Source organism: Camellia sinensis, chromosome 3 (assembly GCF_055761805.1).
Source record: "Camellia sinensis isolate YWXY chromosome 3, ASM5576180v1, whole genome shotgun sequence".
Lineage (NCBI taxonomy): Eukaryota > Viridiplantae > Streptophyta > Magnoliopsida > Ericales > Theaceae > Camellia > Camellia sinensis.
In genome coordinates, this window is record NC_138963.1 from 169,970,158 (window position 1) to 169,991,256 (window position 21,099).

General features: G+C 33.8%; 1 protein-coding gene across 8 annotated transcripts; it reads right to left on the reverse strand.

The window, feature by feature from the left end:
• Positions 1 to 9,855: 9,855 nt before the first annotated feature.
• LOC145822901 (uncharacterized) lies at positions 9,856 to 20,303 on the reverse strand. Of its 8 annotated transcripts, XR_014364745.1 has the most exons (12): positions 19,558 to 20,272; positions 18,725 to 18,789; positions 16,686 to 16,724; positions 15,843 to 15,922; positions 15,372 to 15,638; positions 14,910 to 15,280; positions 14,378 to 14,440; positions 14,177 to 14,249; positions 12,377 to 12,456; positions 11,430 to 11,537; positions 10,434 to 10,472; positions 9,856 to 10,316 (listed from the first exon to the last, which is right to left on the reverse strand). XR_014364745.1 is itself a non-coding variant. In XM_082921383.1 (11 exons), the coding sequence occupies exons 2-6, from the start codon at positions 18,736 to 18,738 to the stop codon at positions 14,401 to 14,403; spliced, it is 441 nt and encodes a 146-aa protein (XP_082777509.1). In that variant the 5' UTR covers positions 18,739 to 18,789; positions 19,558 to 20,303; the 3' UTR covers positions 9,856 to 10,316; positions 10,434 to 10,472; positions 11,430 to 11,537; positions 12,377 to 12,456; positions 14,177 to 14,249; positions 14,378 to 14,400. The 8 variants fall into 8 exon arrangements, 3 of the variants coding, with proteins under 3 accessions (XP_082777509.1, XP_082777511.1, XP_082777510.1); XR_014364747.1 differs by lacking the exon at positions 15,372 to 15,638 and having other exon boundaries at positions 14,910 to 15,145; positions 19,558 to 20,287; XM_082921383.1 differs by lacking the exons at positions 15,372 to 15,638; positions 16,686 to 16,724 and adding an exon at positions 17,978 to 18,048 and having other exon boundaries at positions 14,910 to 15,145; positions 19,558 to 20,303.
• Between the last annotated feature and the right edge of the window lie 796 nt (positions 20,304 to 21,099).

The window sequence follows — 21,099 nt, forward strand, 5'->3', positions numbered from 1 at the left end:
TGTGCTCTGAACAGAACTATCGGTTTGTAGGTAGCAACTGTTTTTTCAACAACAGGGGCCTTTTGTCCATCAACAGGAGTTTGGGTCATTACCCTCCTCCCAATGGCCCTAATGATGGCCATGTTTTCAGCAGAGGTTTTTTTCTTGGTAGACTCCACCATTTTAATAGAGTCTTCCACCCTTTTGAGTAGTTGGGCCACAACATTTTTTTTGCCCCCGTTGAGGCTGCAACAAAAGTTGTAGTTGCAAACTGATTAGCCTCCTTTGCCTGAATTAGAAAGCTCTTTGTTCGGGCTGTGGCCCTCACAGTTGCGTACTGCTTCGACGCTTTCACATAATCTTCAGTAATCTTTCTCAAACTTTCAGCTTTCTGGAGAAGTGTGACTTTCTTCGTCACACCAGTTACCTTCGGGACAGCCAAGAGCTTTCGCTCCAAAGCCCCTTGGGTGACAAGGGAAAGAAGTGCATCTTTCCAGGATTTCGTTGGCTCTACCTTTGGGACAGCCAAGAGCATTCGCTCCGGAGCCCCTTGGGTGATGGGTGCTATCTCCACCCTTGGTGATTTCAGAACCACTGGAGTGTAGGTTTGTCTCTTGACAGTTGCTTCAGCATTCCTATAACAAAAGAATACGTCAGTAAGTTTCAACTATATATATATATATATATATTTTGTTCTTCAAAAGATGGGAGGAGAAATAAGTCCCACTGGGCATGCCAGAAATTGTAGACACAAATTTTAAAACATGAAGTGTTTCAACACATTTCAAAATTTTATGTTACAAATGTCCACTGTTTAGTTTTTGAACTAAACAGTGTTGATTATTTGAATAGCAGGTTCTTATTTCCGATCTGTATTTCAGATCGTTAATTACACATTTTATACAAATGAAACCTCCGATTAATGAAGAACAAAATAAACAACAAAAGACAATTTAAGAAAAATAAATATTTTATTGAAATTGTTATGGGCTTTGAACCCCGAATACAAAAATACAATTCTTGGGTTTGGAACCTTTTACCTATTCATCACCATTAGTGTTGGCTCTTAAGTTCTCTAGGCTTCTCTTCTTCTTTCTTGTAACGACTTCTTTAGCTCTCAATTTCTTTCTCTCTCTCTGATCTTTTCACTTCTGATTTTCTAATCCTCCGTCTTGTGTGATAGTCCTCATATTTGTGGATGGCCATCAGGTGATAGGAATGCTTCATCTTCAATTTGAATTTCAAACTGAATGATAACGCCATTTGAATTTTGAATAATAGCGCTATCTGATTAATCGTATATCTTATTAACCGAATTGATCTCTGGGGTTTCATCCTGTGTAGTGTCCTTATTGTAGGCTCTACAGGTGTCATCTTTCGTAAGCTCCACGTGTCACTTGAGTATCTTGAATGATGTTGTTGAGATACAACGTTGTTTTATTTATGTATATCACCGGATCATATTGATATTTTTAATAAGTGATTGCCTACAACCTTCTTATTATAGTGCTCTATACATGTCATAAATTTAGTTAAAATTTATGTGCCAATAGTTACACAATAAATTTTACATCTTTTCCTCTTATGTATTAATTTTCCTTGATTTGTGTCTTCTTACACTATCTTCCATTGATAGATACTCAATCCTTCATCAATTTTGAACAAGAATCCATATACATATACATATACATTTATATATAGAGAGAAAGAGAGAGCACCCATCTCAATATCCCCGCATACCATAAGATTTACACACACTTAAACTAAATTATAGATATACAAAGGTAAAGATATTCCTACCTCAAAGGTTGTGAGTGAAAAGATGAAGACCCAAGGAATGAACTTCCGAAATAACACGATCTAATCGGTTCAGAATATAGTTTTTGGCGAGATTATTAACTTTGATGAAGGTACAAGGAGGATTCTTTCTATAAATGGATGAAATCTAATGTTTTAATGTTATGGTTTTCGGAATAGGTTGATAGAGAGAGAAAGAGTATGAAAAAGTGAGCCAAAAATGTGCTTAGATCGCGTTTTAACACTGTTGTCCCGAACAGACCGCTCGAGTGATCTTTCTACCGCTCGAGCAGTAAACTCAATGTGCCAGAAGTTTTGTAGAGTTACAGTGAAAATACTGGGAGCCTCGCATCTTCACTCGAGCGATCACTTGACCGCTCGAGCGGTCTCGGCTGCAACTAGGCAAGATACTGAGAGCTTTGCATCACCGCTCGAGCGACTGATTGACCGCTCGAGTGGTTCCCCAGAATTGACTGTTACACTTACGCTATGTTTAGTTGGGGGATTTGGGAAGGGATTTGAAAAAGGAAAGGGAAAAGGTGTGTGAAACTATATGAAATGTGGCTCTAGGGTGCCTGCTGTGCTGCCCTATGGGTTCATTTCGGGATCCATTTTAATGATCTAAACCGTTCACATTTTACAGTATAACGAGTAGAACATACCTAAAAAAAAATTCAAATTAATCGGATATCGTTAACCTTTTTATCCACTCATATTTGTATCTACAAAAATAAATGACATTGTGATTTAAAGTATTAAAATGAATACAAATGCGAGTGGATGAAAGGGTTAACGATATCCAATTAAGTTGATTCTTAGAACCATAAGAGTTATTTGTGTTTTTTATCCTATATATAGATGGTTAGGCCCATCTAGTATTCAGTTTTAACGATAATTGATATTGTACTTAAGAGCTTAGTGCTCTTGTGTCTTTGTTTAGAGATTTCCTCTCTCTAATGAAATCCATTATCTGAATTGGTTGCATCAAGTCATCTACACACCAATGTTGCTCGTTAAGAATAATTATGAGTGGCATCATGCCTTCTACTGATTGTCTGATACATAGTCTTATGCATGACTTGGCTACATTCCCCACTGGTTATGTAAACACTGCCTTATGCAAGTGCATGTCTATTGTTCCATGTCATGAAGAATGACACATTTCCTGGATGAATAGTATGTATGAGTGGCCAGGAACAAATCAACTTTTAGAACTATTTATATCCTTCTTATTAGTCTTCATGATTTCCTAATTAGAGATCCCATTGATTTCAGATGGATTGGGACTATGAGGTCTTTCAGAATGCTAGGGTTTGAAGCTAATTTAGGTGAGGCAGATGCAAAAAGTAGTGTTTCAAGAGGTGAAGCATGTGAATGTTTAAACCCAAAAATATAAATCTCTTTCAGCTTGGTGTCCATTGTGTACTATATGGGTGGGTTTTATCGAGCATTTGTTGTGGAAAAGTATCTCATTTGGCTCCTGACATTCAGAACCTTTTATATGGTTAAATCAAAGTGATTTATTTTGTTCATCTAACAAATTAAGATGGAAACTTACACGTTTTCATGCACTGCCCCTGTTGTATGCCTATAGACTGAGGTGAAAACTTGAATTCTGGTTCAATGTTCTGCTTGTCGATACCTTTTTTTTTAAAAAAAGTAACTAATGAAATTGATTTTTGAAGCAGCAGTGGAAGAATCAATCGAAGGTTAGCAACTGATGTGGAGAATGAATCTTGATGATTTGGTAAAAAGAGTCTCTACTGGCTGCAGACCTGGCAATGCTACGCCATCTGGGCTTGGATTCCCATAGCAAGTAAGTTTTTTTTTTTAAAACTTAAATCCACTTACTGTGTCAATTGACTTTGTTTCCGAAAATTGAATCATGATTAGCAGTAGAATTGGCAAAAGAGTCTCTACTGGCTGCGGACCTAGCAATTCTGGGCTTGGATTCGCATTGCAAGTAAGTTTTTTGTCTTCTCTTAAAAAAGAAAAAAAAAAAAAAAAAATCATTCTATTGTGCCATTTTACCAAATAGAGATGCATGTATTTTATGCAACCGAATCACTGCTATTTGATATATATGTATATGTATATGTATATGTATATGTATATTTCGTGTACTATTCCGTTTATGAGGAACTAGCATATCACATGCTATGCACGGGATAAAATAATATATTATTTATTAAAATATGATAATTATATTTAATTTTTTTATATTTTGTCTCTCATAAATAAAATTTTATATATAAGTTTAAGGGTTTTGTTTCAAATATTCCTTTACTATAACATATTGTATAGATAGATTAAAATTGTTGTATTGACAATTAATAATTAAAATTTTGCTTTGTTATAAAAAAAATAAAAATAACATAGTTCTAATATTTCACCATTTTAGAATAAAAATTTGGGGATTTTTTTTTCTAAGGTCCCTGATATTAAGATTTTATAGCATAAAGGACACACAATATTTTCATAATGTCTAAGGTCCCTCAACATCGATCTAGAGAAATTTTGATACAGAGAATTTCTCTGGACAAATCACAGAGAAAATTCCAAATTTCTCTAGACACATCACAGAAAAAAAAATCTCACCAGAGAATTTCTCTGGATTCAACCTAGAGATATTTCCCTCTCCACCCCAGAGAAATTTTTACTCAACCCCAGACAAAATCCCCTTCAACCAAAGAAATTCACTTGTGTTGTCTGCAGTTTGATGGCTTCAATGATTTGGATGCATATTCACAGAGAATCTTAGCAGAGAATTTCTCTGGATTCAACCCAGAGAAATTTCCCTCTCCACCCCAGAGAAATTTACTCAACCCCAGAGAAAATCCCCTCCAACCAGAGAAATTCACTTGTGTTGTTTGCAGTTTGATGGCTTCAGTGATTTGATCCAACATTATTCTTATACTACAAAAAGAGACTTGATCCAATAGCCATATTTATGTCTATATTCATAATGAATTCAACATACAAAGCAATTCTTAGAATTTCTCTGGGTTCAAGACCTTGAACATTCAAATTTCTCTGGACCAACATTCAAATTTCTCTAGACTAACATCAAAAACCCTTGAACCTTTTTCAAATTTCTTTGGACTAAAAAAAAAAATAGTGATGTTTGTGAAGGGTTCACTGGGATTTGTTACCAATAACACTTAGAAAGCATTTTCTAGGGAAAATGTGGTTAAGGATGCCAGATCTGAAAATGTGGTTCAGAACAATTTTGTCGAACATGTGATGTGCAAATAAACATGACAGTAAATATTGAAAGAGAAATTGAGATATAGAAGAAACAAACGAAGAAGCAATAAAAGAGAAGAACCAAAGCAGAAGGGGTAGACAAGAAGTGGAGATACAGTAGAAGCAGAGAAGAAAGAATATAGGAAGAAAGAGGACATAGAGAGAAGCTATAGAGGGAAATGAAGAGAGAGAAGGTTCCATCATTTAACCCAAAAATATCTAAAAGAAGGAAAACAAGAAATGTAATTAAGAAAAGGACTCCATAAAAAAAAAAAAAAAAAAAACTAACTTCACTAGGAACTTGATGTGAATCTTGCATCAACTAAGCTGCATCACTTCATCAACAAATATACTATCTTTGAATTATATATTATAGGAAGCAACAGGAAGAATGTTTCTTATGGGAAGATTGTTGTCTTCCAGAAACATGGCAGTTAAACACGCATTGATGTATCTATGACAAAAGCTTTAGGATTTGTTTACAACTTCGTGGGCTTGAAAGCTTAAATTGTTCATCAGATTACATTTATATTATGGGTCAAAGAAAATTATCAATCCGATCGTCGCCGAGCCACGGTAGAAGACCTTCATACGGCAGTTCAATCGGAGCAAGAGTGGCCGAGGAGTTCTTGACATAGGGCTTCTTGGATTGATCGAGCTGGATCGACAAGAGAGAGAGAAGAGCAACGAGGAGAGAGAAGAGGTGAGGCGTGAATCTGAGAGAGAGAGAGAGAGAGAGAGAGAAAGAGAGAGAGAGAGAGAGGGGTGAAGGTTTGAAGCCGTGAGGTATACCAAATTTCTCTATAATACATGGGTGTGGGATTGAGGGACCTTAGACATCATAAATAATATTGTAGATCTCTTTCATTACTAAAAATGAGAGATGGATCTTAGACTAATTTTCCCTAAAAATATATGAATTTTAAAAATTTGTCATATTGGTTTTTGAAGGGAAATAATTAAAGAAATTTTAAAAACTTGATGAGTAAAAAATAATCATCGTAACATGTAAAACCGTTGAAATCACAGTTAAACTAGCAAATCATTCAAACCAAAAATCGTTTAGCTTAATCAGTTAGGTCAAAAGACCAACTAGCTTACACAAAAATTAATTAATTAAAACATTTAAATTTTATTTTATTAAAATTTAAACTGTCACTAAATATGAAAAGCAATCTATTAATTTAAATTTTAAATTTACACAATATAAATTTAAAACTATAATAATCTATCCCATGATTTACAAGTTTTAAATACAAATTTAAAATTATCATAATTATCACATAAATTTTGTATTAAGGAACAGTAAGAGTGAGTTGAGATTATCAATATATCTATATATTTTACGAAAGAATAACTTTAAGGAGAAATATTATGAGAGTTTCAAAACCTCATACAAAAATATTTTTAAAATTAAAACCTCTATGTGGGATTGTAAAATAAGAGTTAAATGGAAACTAGCCAATAGAGATTTTCTTAATTGTTTAAAATTAAGAAAATCAGAAAAATTAATATGAGATATTGATCATAAGACTTCTCACTAAAAATCTCATTTTGCTTATACAAATGGGAGTATAAGATTTACTTTATGTAAGTGAAACAATTCACTTTCTTTCTTTTTTTTTCCGATGTGGAATCGTAAAATAGAAGGTAAATGAAAGCTAGCCAATGGAAAATTTCTTAATTGTTTAAAATTAAGCAAATTCAATAATTTTATAATGAGGGTTTATAGCTCCTAGAAGACTTTTCCCTAAAAATTTCATTTTCCTTATATAATATATAAATAGATAGATACATAGTGAAACAAACTTTTTTTTTTTTTTTTCCCTAGTCAATGGAAATTTTTTTAATTGTTTAAAATTAATAAAATCAGTAAGCCTAATTGGTTAGGTCAAATGACCAACCATCTTATACAAAAATTAATTAATTAAAATTTTTAAACGTTATTTTAATTTTAAAATTTAAACTGTCTTGAATTGGAGTATATACAATATTAAACTATTAAGATTCACTTTATATAAGTGAAACATCTCACTTTTTTTTTTTCTTTTTCTGATGTGGGATTATAAAATAAAAGTTAACAATTATTTGGACAAAAAGCTTATTTCTAATCAAGCAATATCAGTCTTTCAATTTTTAATCAAATCAATCTTTAGTTAATTTTGAATCAAACAAATATAATCAATATATTTTGATAAAACCGCTAAAATCGCAGCTAAACCAACGAATCAATTATAAAAAATGATTTAGCCTAATCGGCTAGATCAAAATTAATTAATTAAAAATTTTAAAATTTAAAGTATATTGAATTGAGACATGCACAACACTACAATATTGAATGAGATGAGAGTATAAGATTCACTTATGTGAGTAAAACAACTTATTTTTTTCCTTCTTCTCCCAATGTGGGATTATCAAATAATGGGATAATATTAAATGGGATGGGAGTATAAGATTTACTTTATATGAGTAAAACAACTCATTTTTTTTTCTTCTTCTCTTAATGTGGGATTATCAAATAATTTTTGCCTAATCGGTTAGGTCAAAATTACACAATTAAAACTTTTAAAATTTAAACAATATTGAATTAAAACATGCATAACACTACAATATTAAATGGAATGAGAATATAAGATTCACTTTATATGAGTAAAATAACTCTTTTTTCCTTCTTCTCTCGATCTCCCGATGTGGAATTATGAAATAAATGGGATAATATTAAATGGGATGAGAGTATAAAATCTACTTATATGAGTAAAACAACTCTTTTTTTTTTTTCTTCTCCTGATGTGGGATTATCAAATAATTTTTGCCTAATCGGTTAGGTCAAAATTACTTAATTAAAACTTTTAAAATTTAAACTATATTGAATTGAAACATACACAGCACTATAATATTAAATGGAATGAGAATATAAGATTCACTTTATATGAGTAAAATAACTATTTTTTCCTTCTTCTCCCGATCTCCCGATGTGGAATTATCAAATAAATGGGATAATATTAAATAGGATGTGAGTATAAGATTCACTTTATATGAATAAAATTACTTTTTTTTTTTTTTTCTTCTTTCGATATGGGATTACCAAATAAAAGCTAGCCAATGGAGATTTTTTTAATTGTTTAAAATTAAGAAAATCTAAAAAATTAGTATGAGATATTAAAGCTCTCACAAGGCTCCTCACTAAAAAACCACAACTCATTTTTTTCTTTCTTCTCCCGATGCGGGATTATGAAATAAATAGGATAACATTAAATAGGATGTGAGTATAAGATTCACTTTATATGAGTCAAACAACTTTTTTTTTCTTCTCCCTATGTGGGATTACCAAATAAAAGCTAGCCAATGAAGATTTTTTTAATTGTTTAAAATTAAGAAAATTTAGAAAATTAGTATGAGATATTAAAATACTAATAATATTCTTCATTAAAAACATTATTTTCTTTATATAATATATAGGGTAAATTACACTTTGCATCCCTACACTTTACATCAAATTTCACTTTGGCCCTTACACATCAAATTGTGACACTTAACCCCCTACACTTTTGGTCAAGTGTCACTTTGGCCTTTCTGTTAGCCTCATTGTTAACAAAGGTTAGTCACATGAAAAACATGTGAGGATAAATTACACTTTGCACCATTGTATTTTACACAAAATCTCACTTTAGTCCCTACAAATCAAAATTGTGACACTTAGCTCCCTAAAGGATAACTTCTGTTAGCCTCACTATTAACAGAAGGGCCAATGTGACACTTGACCAAAAGTGCAGGGGTTAAGCGTCACAATTTAATGTGTATAGACTAAAATGAGATTTTGTGTAAAGTATAGAGGTACAAAGTGTAATTTACCCTAATACATAAATAGATAGATAGATATGCAACTAACATCACTAGACTTTCAAAGGCCACACCCATCCTATATGCAACTAACATCTCTTAAAAGGCCATCAGGATGTTCCCACCCAATCATAAAGGAAATATATATATATATATATATATATATATAAGTTTAAAAAATATGATATGATTATGTGATATGATATGTATCATTTTTTAATTTGTTATATACTTCAATTCTATTACTATATCCACTACAAGAATTAACACTTTTAGCAACAAAAAAATTGGTCGCTAAAAGTCTATTTTTGGTCGGCAAAAGTCATCCGCGACCAATTTTTTTGGTCGCTACTTTGGTCGCCAATTGAGGGTCGGCAAAAGTAATTCGCGACCAAAATTTTGATTGGTCGGCAAAAGTTGGATTTGCCGACTAAATGTTTGGTCGCTAACGATTTAATTACCGCGACTAATTTATTTTGTCGCTAAAACACTTTGGTCGCGAAAAGTCGCCTTTTGCCGACCAAATTTCTTAGTCGCCAATTGACACATTTCGCGACCAAAAATTTTTGTCGCCAATTGTGATATTCCGCGACCAAAAATTTTGGTCGCCAATCGTGACATTCCGCGACCAAAAAATTTTGGTCGCCGATTGTGACATTCCGTGACCAAAAATTTTGGTCGCCAATCGTGACATTCCGCGACCAAAAAGTTTGGTTGCCAATTGTGACATTCCGCGACCACAAAAGGTTTTGGTCGCCATTTGTTACTTTACGCGACCAAAACTTTTGGTCGGCAAAAGTGAATTTCCACGACCAAGAGCTGTTTTGGTCGGCAATAGATGTATTTTTTGCGACCAAAACTTTTGGTCGGCAATTGTCATTTTTTGCAAAAAAAAATTATTTATTTGTCGCGACTAATAAATTGGTCGCCAAAACAGGAAAACAATACACCTGTAATTCCTAATAATTCATTCAAATCATAATAAACCTATAATTTTAAAGCATCATTCAAATTAACTAAATCATTAACATTCAATCACAATACATAATTCGTTAACATTCGACACAATACAACTATTCTAAGTTTTCATTCACAAGTCACATCCATCTAGCATAACAATTTGAAACATAACTATTTGTTATCCATGCGCAGCTATCAACAAATAAAACTACTAATATTTGTTATTCATACACATCCATCCAAAAATATTTAATCCTCCCTTGTGGAACCTAAATATTTAATCCTTCCTTGTAATAACTAAGAGCCACGAGGTCTCAATAAAATTAAGTTTCTCTCCTCTGCAGCTGCTTCAAAGGTCTCACCAGCCACAAGGTCCGGAACCTGGTCGTCGTCATCTTCTTGCGCAGCAGTTGCACTGGCACCAGCACCGGCACCAGGTGCCTGCTTCTGGAACTGCTTTGCCAGCTTCCTCAAGTTGTCCAAGTTATCGGGCCCTAAAAGAAGGAAATCCAGTGAATAAACACATCAGGAGAATCTTTTCAATGTTAAGAATAAACAGATCCATTTAACATAAAAGAAAATGATATTATAAGAAACACAACTGCACATACCCAATTGGTTAATAATTCCAGGGAGAATGTCTTGAAACTCTGGGGAAAAGGAAAAAAATAATGGTTCAACTAGAATCCAATTAGTCTAATAATTGAGAACTAGAAGAGATAATTGAATGGCTCAAGGACAAGCAATAATATATGCCTCTGCTAGCAAACATAACCAGGTGGAAGGGTCAAAAGAGAGGAGAAACAAATATATTGAATTTTCAGCTCATCTCAAGGATGTCAAATTTAAAGACACAACAGAAACTAAATCTGTCAAATATTGGTGACAGATTTACCTGCATCTCAGTCCTAATGCCAAGAATAGCGTAAACATATCTGACCAATTATTACAACACAGCAGAAACCAAGACTGTATTTGAACATATCAGCAATCAGCAACATAGCAACTCTGTTCAATAGGCAACAGAGCAGACCTATGCAGCCACAGAGTCAGCCATCATTAAGATCAGTAATGCCTCATGATTTAAGCCTCAAGATAGCAGCAGATAGGCCATACACACAAGCAATAGCAGCATAACTTGGTCAAGACGTCTACGAAGCAAAACTAAAAGTAATAACTAAGCTCTTCTAAAATCAAAAAAATTAAGAGAGGAATCACAGGACTTCCAGAAGTGCCAAAACAAAAGGTGCAAAGTGCATCACTTTCAATCCATGTATATCCATTTGTAGGTCTTCAATATGACACAATTTTACACCCTCCAAATGCACCATGTTAAGCACATTGATTGGAGTGTGTGTAGTTTCGTATGTTACAACGTTAATTATCAACAAAAAAAAAAAAAAAAACAAATGTAGCTGTGGTGTCTATTTATATAGAAGAAGAAAATGTAGTGGTGTCTATTTATATAAACCATTACAACATTTTCTCAAAATTTCAAGTCATATATTGTTTATTAAAATGTAGTACGTCTATTTATTAATTATACTTTTGTGCATCAACTCAAAATCTGAAAGTAAGTAGGAAAATAAAACGGGCAACCAGATAACCTTCACAAAAGCAAGAAATTCTATAAAGCACGAACAACAACTGCCATCCGTTTCAAGTGAGATGCGAAGTGGTGTCTCTGCACAATCTGTACAACATTGCCACCTCCCCTGAAATTGTTGAAAATAAAATTAGGATTGGGAAAAACGTAACATAATAGCCTTCTACAAAAACCAATGAAGTGAAAGATGAGCAAGAGATGGAAACAATTATTCATTAAACAATGAATTATAGACTGCACAAGTAACTATAATGTCACTGTTTCTAGTCCATGTAACCTAAATATGCAAGACCACAAACAGAGGGGAACTGGAGTTATTATCGATCAAGCGAGCAACAAGTAAATATTCACACTTATCTCATGTGTTTTGGTGCATTTTGGTATGTTTCGGTGGAAACAATGGAATTTCAGTATTCATTTATGTTTCGTTTTGATTTCCTAAGAAACGTAAACATTTTGACCATTTCAATGGAAAAGAAACAAAATGGTGCTCCTTGCTTAGGTGACTGATTCACATAGCAAGAGCAGGAGCAGTAGAGGGAGTAAGAGTGGAGGAGCATCAGATTTCAACACATTTAGGGCCCAAAGCACTGCTGGAGCACTTATACATATGTGTTCAAGTCTGTATCTGTGCAAATGAGCTGGAAATATATTTTCCGTTGCATTAATGAGGGCAGCCGGCCTTTGATTCAGATTTGTTTCACAAGTAAAGATAAAATTTAGCCTTTCATATTGTCCATTAGCATATTTTTTCCCTCATCATTTTCTTTTTATAAGTACAACATTGAAGATACCTAACTACAATAAGAAAAGTGATAAATAACATTAGTTAGAACAAATCGAGGGTGCAAGAGAGATTAAAGATTGGAACAATTTATATCATGTAAAGACCAAGACAAACAACAATTGAGTACTAATTAAATAGTGACAACTAATGTTGCTGCTTACTTTTTCGGCATAGCCTTCTCATCAGATTTATAACTCCATTCTATTCCCTTAAGTGCAGCCTTCTCAAGAGGATCACCGACCTACAAGCAACAATGAATGATATAGTAACTAAAGCATAAGGCAGTTCAGTACAAAAAAGTTCCAATTAGAGATCTGAAATATGAAATTCTCAGTGCTCAATAAACTTTTAACAAGGATTCTATATGTATTAGGTAGCTGCCTCTAAGCACAAGGCAGTTTAGTACCAAAAAGTTACAATTAGACAAGACTGGTTTGCTCATGATGTAGAGAATGCAATAAAAGATAGTGTCCAATCCTGCATCAAATCAATCTAAACAATACCTGCAGGATATGCGAGAAATGTCAATCAAATCTAGTAATAATTTTTTGGCTGATATGACTGAAGCCTCTCACCCAAGTCATTTTGTTTTGACATGTCCAGTTCTTTAAAAAAAAAAGTTTATTGTTTGGACAGTGCCCCATAATATAATAAGCTGGACAACTGATATTAGTGACTACCTCAGTGCTCAAAAAAGATAATTCAAATTTTCTAGGATATTACTTTCTGTGGGGAGTTGGTGGATCTTCTTGGCTGCCTTTATGCCATTCTCCACATTGGAGGGGAAGAGGATGGGATGCATTAAAGTAACAACTTATTATAAAGTCTTGAGCAGTCAACATTGATCTTTCTTTTTTTCTTGGGAAGGAGTTTGGGTCTAAGGCTCCAACTAAGGTGGCATTTTTTGTGGGGTAGGTTATGCTCCATCTGTTTTACATTGATTTTTTGTGAGGTAGGTTGACAGCAACGATTAGTAGCACCAGATCTTCGCAATTAATAGTCTTACAGATAACGTCAACTTCTCTATCAATCGAATTAGCCCGTTGGTTAATTTTTGGCATATTAGCAAACATAGGCACCTATAAGCACACTCCTCAACTCCCAAGGCATATTAGAAATGTTCTTTAAAATCATTCAACACAACAACAAAAAAGTAAAATAAATAAAAAATAAAAATAAATCAAATCCCACGTGTTGAATAAAATCATCCTACAAAGAAACTACGTGATCTTGATACAGATAAAATTGTCCATTGAATATGCAAACAGGTAAATCTATCAACAACTCAAACTAATACCATGACTGCTTTGAGAGTGCTATCCAATTAAAGAACTTTTATCTTACGCATGCATGATGTTTTTAATAAAGCCTGTGCATGAATCGAATATGACTGTATAAAGGGTTGTTCGACGAGTTTTACTTTCTGCACCTTCTAAATCTAAGCACATAGGAGGATATTGGAGAAATTGGTGATCTAGTTCAATAGCAAATCAGAGCAGGTTCAGAACACAAAAATGTCAAGACCTTTCTACTACCCAACTTACAATAGGGTGCATCTACCCTTTTGTTTTGTTAAGAAATTTTATAACCATACTGCATGTTCTTTTTCTTTCCCTCTTCTTATGCACAGTTGCTACCATTTAAAATTCAAACTTAAAAGCTGCAAATCACATCTCGCAAATAATAAAATTTTTGTGAAACTTTGTGACAGAACTTTTTTTCAAAAAAACATTTAACGACTTCATTTAAGAACATATAGAGCTTTGAACATCACTACAGTTTCAAAAAATTAAATCCTTTGCAATATTCAAGGAAGATATCCCAGCTTTTCTTAAAACCACAAACTTCAAAGTAAAGTTAAATTCAAACTGAGTTAATTTGAAAAAGAATGGTTTTCACACAACTGAAGCAACAGAAGATGTCATTTTGGGGAGAGAGAGAGAGAGAGAGAGAAAGCGTACAATCCTCCACATCCTTCAACTGATAATAGTGAGGAGCTATTTCCACCAACCATTCAGGTTTTAATTCAGTAACCTGTAACTCAACTTCTCAAATTAGTCTCTAATGGACAAAGTATAACTCCTGCAGAACCATTGTGTAACGGAACTTTATACTATCTGGGAAATTTGAGAAAGGGGTACAAAAACAAAATTGATGTTTACCTGCCGCATGTACTCATTGGTTGTCAGAACCAATTCATGATAAACAACCCATCTTGGGAGCACCTACCAAGGGAAAGAAAGAAACTATAAGTTTCATGCAAAATCATGACTCTTTCATTTCATCAGTCATACTTTCCAATATTCAATACCACATGCATGCATGGCTCCCTCTATGGATGAAAGAGTGCGTACATACATGCATACATGACATCTTGGACAATAAAATTTGCATTGTGCATATACATAAGTTTTGCTTTATCTATTTGTAGATTATAAGTACATTATTTTTCCTATAAGAGAATAGTTATAATAGGATTGAAGAAGCTTTTCGTGCTTGAGAGGTCCCAGAAACTACTATTGTGTAAACGAATTAGACAATACATTTGAAATTAGACCAATTTTGACTCATTTGAAATGGGTTATGTCTATTCCAATTTTATTTTCTAATTTGCAGTGGGAGTGGGAGTGGGAGTGGGAGTTGATGACATTTTTATTTGGAGTAAACTGTAACTGAGTTATAAGAGATACTTACCTAAGCCTTTTGCTGTTGAGGTGGAGGAGGTCCTCTTGATCATCAATTCCAGGACTTCCACTGGATCTTTCTGCTGCATCATAGTCATTGTCATTAAAGTCGTTTCGTCTTCTCTTTGATGTAGTAGCACTACTAGCAACTTGTACTCCTGCTGATCTGTCCAAGTCTCCATGGAACACACCCATGTTGTTGTTATCTTCAGAGTTGTGTATACTCAATGCTTGTTGTTTATTTACCTGGGAGAGAGATTCCAAAGACAGGGTGCTTTCAATGCTTGTGTCAATGCTTGTGTATACTCAATGCTTGTGTATTTTCTATTCAAAAGATCTTCATTCATTGACAGGGTGCTTTCAACCACAGTCTGTTTCAAACTGCATAAAGATGGTAGGGAACAATATAAATCATCACATGGACACATGATCTCTAAGAAAGCTTAAATGGTGACCTTAAAGAGAATTTTACCTAAGGGTTCATATTATTTGGTATCAGAGCTAGCCACCACGTTGAGTCTGGGATCAGACACAACCTACGCAAGTATGGGATCACATGGGTTGCTACTCAGTGGTCGAGTCACGGATGGAGCAACCTGTGCAGGGTTGTAACTTCTAAGAGATAGGGTCACCTAGCTGGGAATAATGGGCCACTAGGACGTCGGTTGCCTCTTGAGCATCCTCCTCTTGCATGCCTCTTTTCAAAGGTGAGTTCTACCCAAGAGGTTTGTAGACTTATCTAGATGGAATTAGAAACAATAATGGACTCATCAGATGTAGAACATAATATAATGGGATTAATCAATTTTCATAAGATGCACATACACTTACCAATTTTTAATGTAAAACAGCTGCAAGATATTTCATAAAATAATTGACAGCATGGTTGACCCAAATAACATCCTAAAGCAGTCCTAAGCAGATTATTAATTTTGATACTAACCACGTAGCCATCAACCGTCCATTGGAGAATGTTGAAGGTAGCTGTCACATTACCATTTGGATCCAAGGGGTCATAGCAATCTGTGAATCAGAGAAGTAATCTGATTTTTAACAAACAGTTCTTCACCCAAAAAGCAAAAATCAAAAAATGAAAAAAAAAAGCAGCAAAAGAAAAGTAGGATGCCTGAAAAACTGCACAGGGAAGCTAATAATATCAATATCAGTGCAAAATGGCATACACAATAATTGATTAACCCTATGTTCCCTTGGAGATTAACAGGCTGGGATGGATAGATAGTTGTTATAGTCTGCTTAGATGAATAGGGTTTTTGTGGACTTTATTATCAAGGAAAAACATTGTTCTAATATTTATCTATAACCTGTTGATCTATGTTGACCATCCCAGTTTGAAATAAACGATAATCATAGGAAACTTAACAAACATTAACAGACAAAATTTTAAAAGATAAAGTACAAGGCAATTAGATATTCTATCAATCCATGCAAACAAAATAAGCACCAGCCCATTATGGATTTGGAAGGACTCCTGTGTATTCTTCACTATCTTTTCTTATTCGAAGAAGGATGTACAAGGACGGCAAGCATAAAAATCAGAACACATGGCAGAGCAACATAAGACAATTTAGATTACTAAAACAATCTAGAGCTGTACTCCAATCTCATCCCCTCCCTTCAATGGCATGCCCCTCTTCAACCGCTTTCGCCATATCCAAGTCTATCCTAGCCGACTCATTCAGCTGAAAAGATTTGATTCATATTCAAAAACAATTGAACACGCCTGTATAATTACTAACATACATACATGCAGAGAAGACATAATTACCAACATTTACATAATAAATGCGAAGAGCCAATTACACACCTGCATAATTAAAAAATATAGCCATTAATTTAGTTGCTTTGTAATCAATATCTAAGTATATGATGCATAGACAATGTGAAGTATAATTGTGAGTTGTGGGAATGAAATAAAATCCATTTGTTCATTTTCTTTCCTCCTCTGGATTGAAAAAAAAAATCTAAACAGCTTGAATTGTACAATAGAAATATATATCATTATCCTGTAACGGTTGGGAATGGACTTATTTGTAGCATAGAAATATTATCCTGAACACTCACTATCTTTGAAGAACTGAGTGAAAGTGAACTGGATCAAGAACCCCCAAATGGAAAAAAAAAAAAAAAAAAAAAAACAAGCAAAAACAAACCAGAGTTAGCCTACATCCCTTTGAAAGGCATTGCCTCTTCCAAACCCATGTAGTTAATCATCTCCCAAGGAGCATGAAGCAACAGAACATCGGTTTGGATAGATTTCGATAAGGTTTAACTTTTTTTCTTGGTGACAATGTCATAATACAACTTCTAAATGTCTTTACTTCGAGAATAACCAATACTTATGCATGTTTCAATATCATTTTGGCAATGAGAGGGTTTAATAGGATCCAATCACATCCTCTCAGAACCAACAGGTTTTTAACATTTTTTTTTTCTTTCGAAAATGTCAAAATACATCTTCAGAGGTTTTGAGCTAAGCATACACACACTGCAAATTGTTTTAGGTTTTAAAATAAAGGTTACCCACTTACTCTTTATTCATATTCTACTGTATTTAGTGTTTCTACTCAGTTTTTTTATTTATTCATATATATGATTGTTTAACATCGTCTTTGATTCAATCCATGATTTGCAAAATTCGAATTTATTAAAGTACAATGCAATTCTTGATTTGATAACTATTCCAGCTAAAAAATATGAAATAGTATAGCCTTACCCAGCCCAACATTAAGTGTATGAACCTACAAATATTAGTTCAAACCTAAAATGTAGAAAAAAATTTGAGGCAACCCAAATTATCTGACCCAAAACAGAAATGAAAAAACAGAGCTATCTAGATTAATATGGTAAAACAGACCCCAAAAAAATAATAATAATGGCAAAATAGGCAACCAAAACAAACCTTAAACAAAAAAATGTCTAGATTAATCTCCAAAAAATTGTCCCATTTTGATACAAAAAACTGTCTAGATTAATCCCAAAAAGCTATCTAGATTAATCTCCAAAAATGTTCAATTTGTTGATTAATATGAGAGAAAACAACAAAGAAAAATTCTTTACCTCTGTGGATTTGGAGGAGGGTTCGCAGATCTGACTGTAGTCTTCGGATGATGGAGAGAAATTCTTTACCTCTGTGTTGGAGCCAGAGAGATTGAGATGGGTTTGTTAGGGTGGTTCAAAGGAATGGATAAAGAGAGAAGATGAAGAGAGTAATGTAGAGAGAGGGATTGAGATGGGTTTGGGGCGGTTCAGAGGAATAGAGAAACAGAGAAGATGAAGAGAGTAATGTAGAGAGAGAGAGAGACCTCTGTGTTCAAAATTTGAAAGAGAGTGTTGAAAATTTGAGAGGATTGTGTGTGTGAGAGAGAGAGAAACTGTAAGGTGATTAGATATTGTGAGTCATTGGATTGGATTCAATCTAACGGTCTATGTATTGACAAAGGGACAAAAGTCCTATCAGAGTAAAAATTTGAGCTTCCTTATTATATAGATATTTGGTGTACTCAAAATTTTCAAATGCAATTGGACCACAACTCAGATCATCTTGTCAATCAGAAGATGTTTGGGGTATGTTTGTTGAGGAGCAAGGCTAGTAAAAATATATTACCATGTATGATTGCTCATAGTTATAAGAAATCGAAAGACTAATTGATATGTTATGACATCCTATAAATCATGGAGTAAATTTTTTTAAATATTTTTTTGGGGTACAGAATGATGGAGTAATATTGATTATAAATCAGAAAGAGTAAAAAAAAAAAAACTCCTTACTTCAACAGACAAGATGCGCAGAACTGAAGAGCATACCTTTCTGGCTCCATAGAAGGCTATTATTTATGAAGGGAAGCAAAGCTTTGCTAAATACTCTTCCACTGCCAAACAAAAGAAAAGAGAAACACCTTACTAAAATAAATATTGAAATACACTAGTCAAATAAATGTTTCAAGTATGATACTACACCACCAAGTAACTTCATTTTTTGACTGTGTTTAATGATCAAAACCCAAATTCAAATACACAGTAACAATCCAAAAAATGAAGTTGAGTAACGATCCAAAACAGTTGAGTATATTTCCACACAAAACCTATATGTCACTTCAGTCCATGCAATTGTGTAATCAAAATAATGGTTATTAATCTCTTACACCAACAAAACAATTGATAATCAATATGATCATAAATAAAGAAAAACCCACAAAACAAAACATGATAAATGAAATCAAGAGACCCACATTCAGTTGACAAAGAAACCAGAACATATTGCCAACACTAGTTCCCCAGTAATATGTAACCTCTGTTTGGTTGCTGAGAAAAGGCCGGAAAAGAGAGAAAATTCAAATCTTCGTAAACCAACAGATTTTAAAGATTTTGAATTTCTTTCACTTGTACCCATTAAATCGGCAACAAAAATGGAAGGTAAGAGACCCAAATAATTAATCGTAAAGATTAATCACACCGAATGGAAATTAGGAGATAAAATACAAGAAAAATTAAGAAATGGACAGAGGCAGATCCATCCCCACCACCAGTTCTGCCCACCAATCTAACATCCACTCCTAGCCAATCCTCTCTTCTTCCATAGCCCTAGAAATAGCCCTAGAAAAACGTAGAAGCCCTAGAAATAGAAATGAGTGGGGTACCTTATCAGCGGCATGAGAGTGAGGCTTCGAACGAGATTTCTTAGAGCCTGATTGGGGAGGCTTTGAAGCTTTCTGAATTGCCTCTGGTTGTGCGATCGAACACAGCGAGCGCGATCAGAGATCCTACAACGACCGAAACCACAGCAACAGGAACAATCGAATCCATTTTTGTTTGCTATTATCCGAATAAACAGAAGATTCAGATATGTATGAGTGATCTTCAAGGTTCGGAATTAGGGTTCAGCTGCAGTGAGTGCTCGTGGATTATCGAGTAGATCGGAAGCTACTTTTGTATCTTCAAAGACAACGATCCTCTGTGTTGAAGGTCATTATGCGAATGAGGGACCACAAAAACCTTCAAGGTCTCCGAATCCCACTCGTTCCCTCCAAGGGAGATCAGGCTTTAATTTTTTTCTGAAATTCAATTCCCGCCCCACTACACAAATTTCCCCCCAAACTTTTGGCGACAAAAAGATCATATTAGTCGCAAAAACAGGTTCTTTCGCCGACAAAAATTTTTAGTCGCCAAATGTCAATCAACGGCGACTAAAATATTAGTCGCTAAAAGTACTAATTTGGCGACTAATTTTTTTTGGTTGCTAAAAATAAGTTTTTCGCGATCAAATTTTTGGTCGTCAAAAAATATGTGACCTTCCGCGACCAAATTTCTGGTTGGTCGGCAAAAGTATACCACTTTTTGCGACCAACTCATTTTTTGGTCGCCAAAATATAACCTTTTGCAACCAATAATATATGGTCGGTAAAAATAATGATCATTCGCGACTAATTAATATTTGGTCGCCAAATGTTATTTTTTTGCGACCAAAATTTTTTTGGTCGGCAAAAATGGTCGCAAAATGTGTAAATTCTTGTAGTGATCATTTTAGGTGAATTTATGAGTTTTTAATATTTTTTCGAATTTAAAAAAAAAATTATTATGGTGTGTAGCTTTTCTCAATAAATAAATATAAAACAGATACCAAGATAATTCTTCCATCTAAAAAAAATTATTAAGACAATTCACTGAACCAATAAAGTAGGAAAAATACACACACACACACACACACATATATAGACATACAAATGACTAATTTTCAGTTAGTCATACATAAATCATACTCGCATAACAAATGACTAATTTTATTAAGGGCAAATTACATATACACCCCTCGAGGTTTGGCTAAATTACAAATACCCCCCCTGAGGTTTGAGAAATTACGAATTCCCCCCTGAATGCTATATTTACATAAGAAATTAGGGGGTAATTTGTTATGAAATATAAACCTCAGGGGGTAAATTGTTATGAAAATACAAACCTCAGGGGGCGGGATGTAATTTCCGAAACCTCAGGAGGGTATCTGTAATTTTACCAAACCTCGAGGGGTGTATATGTAATTTGCCCTTTTATTAATAAATAAATAAATAATTTTTAATGATATGAAAAATATTTTTCAGTTAATTATTTTGTTAATAAATAAATTATTAAGTCAATTAACAGCTTTTAATGATATGAGAAATATTTTTTAATAAAAAATTTTGATA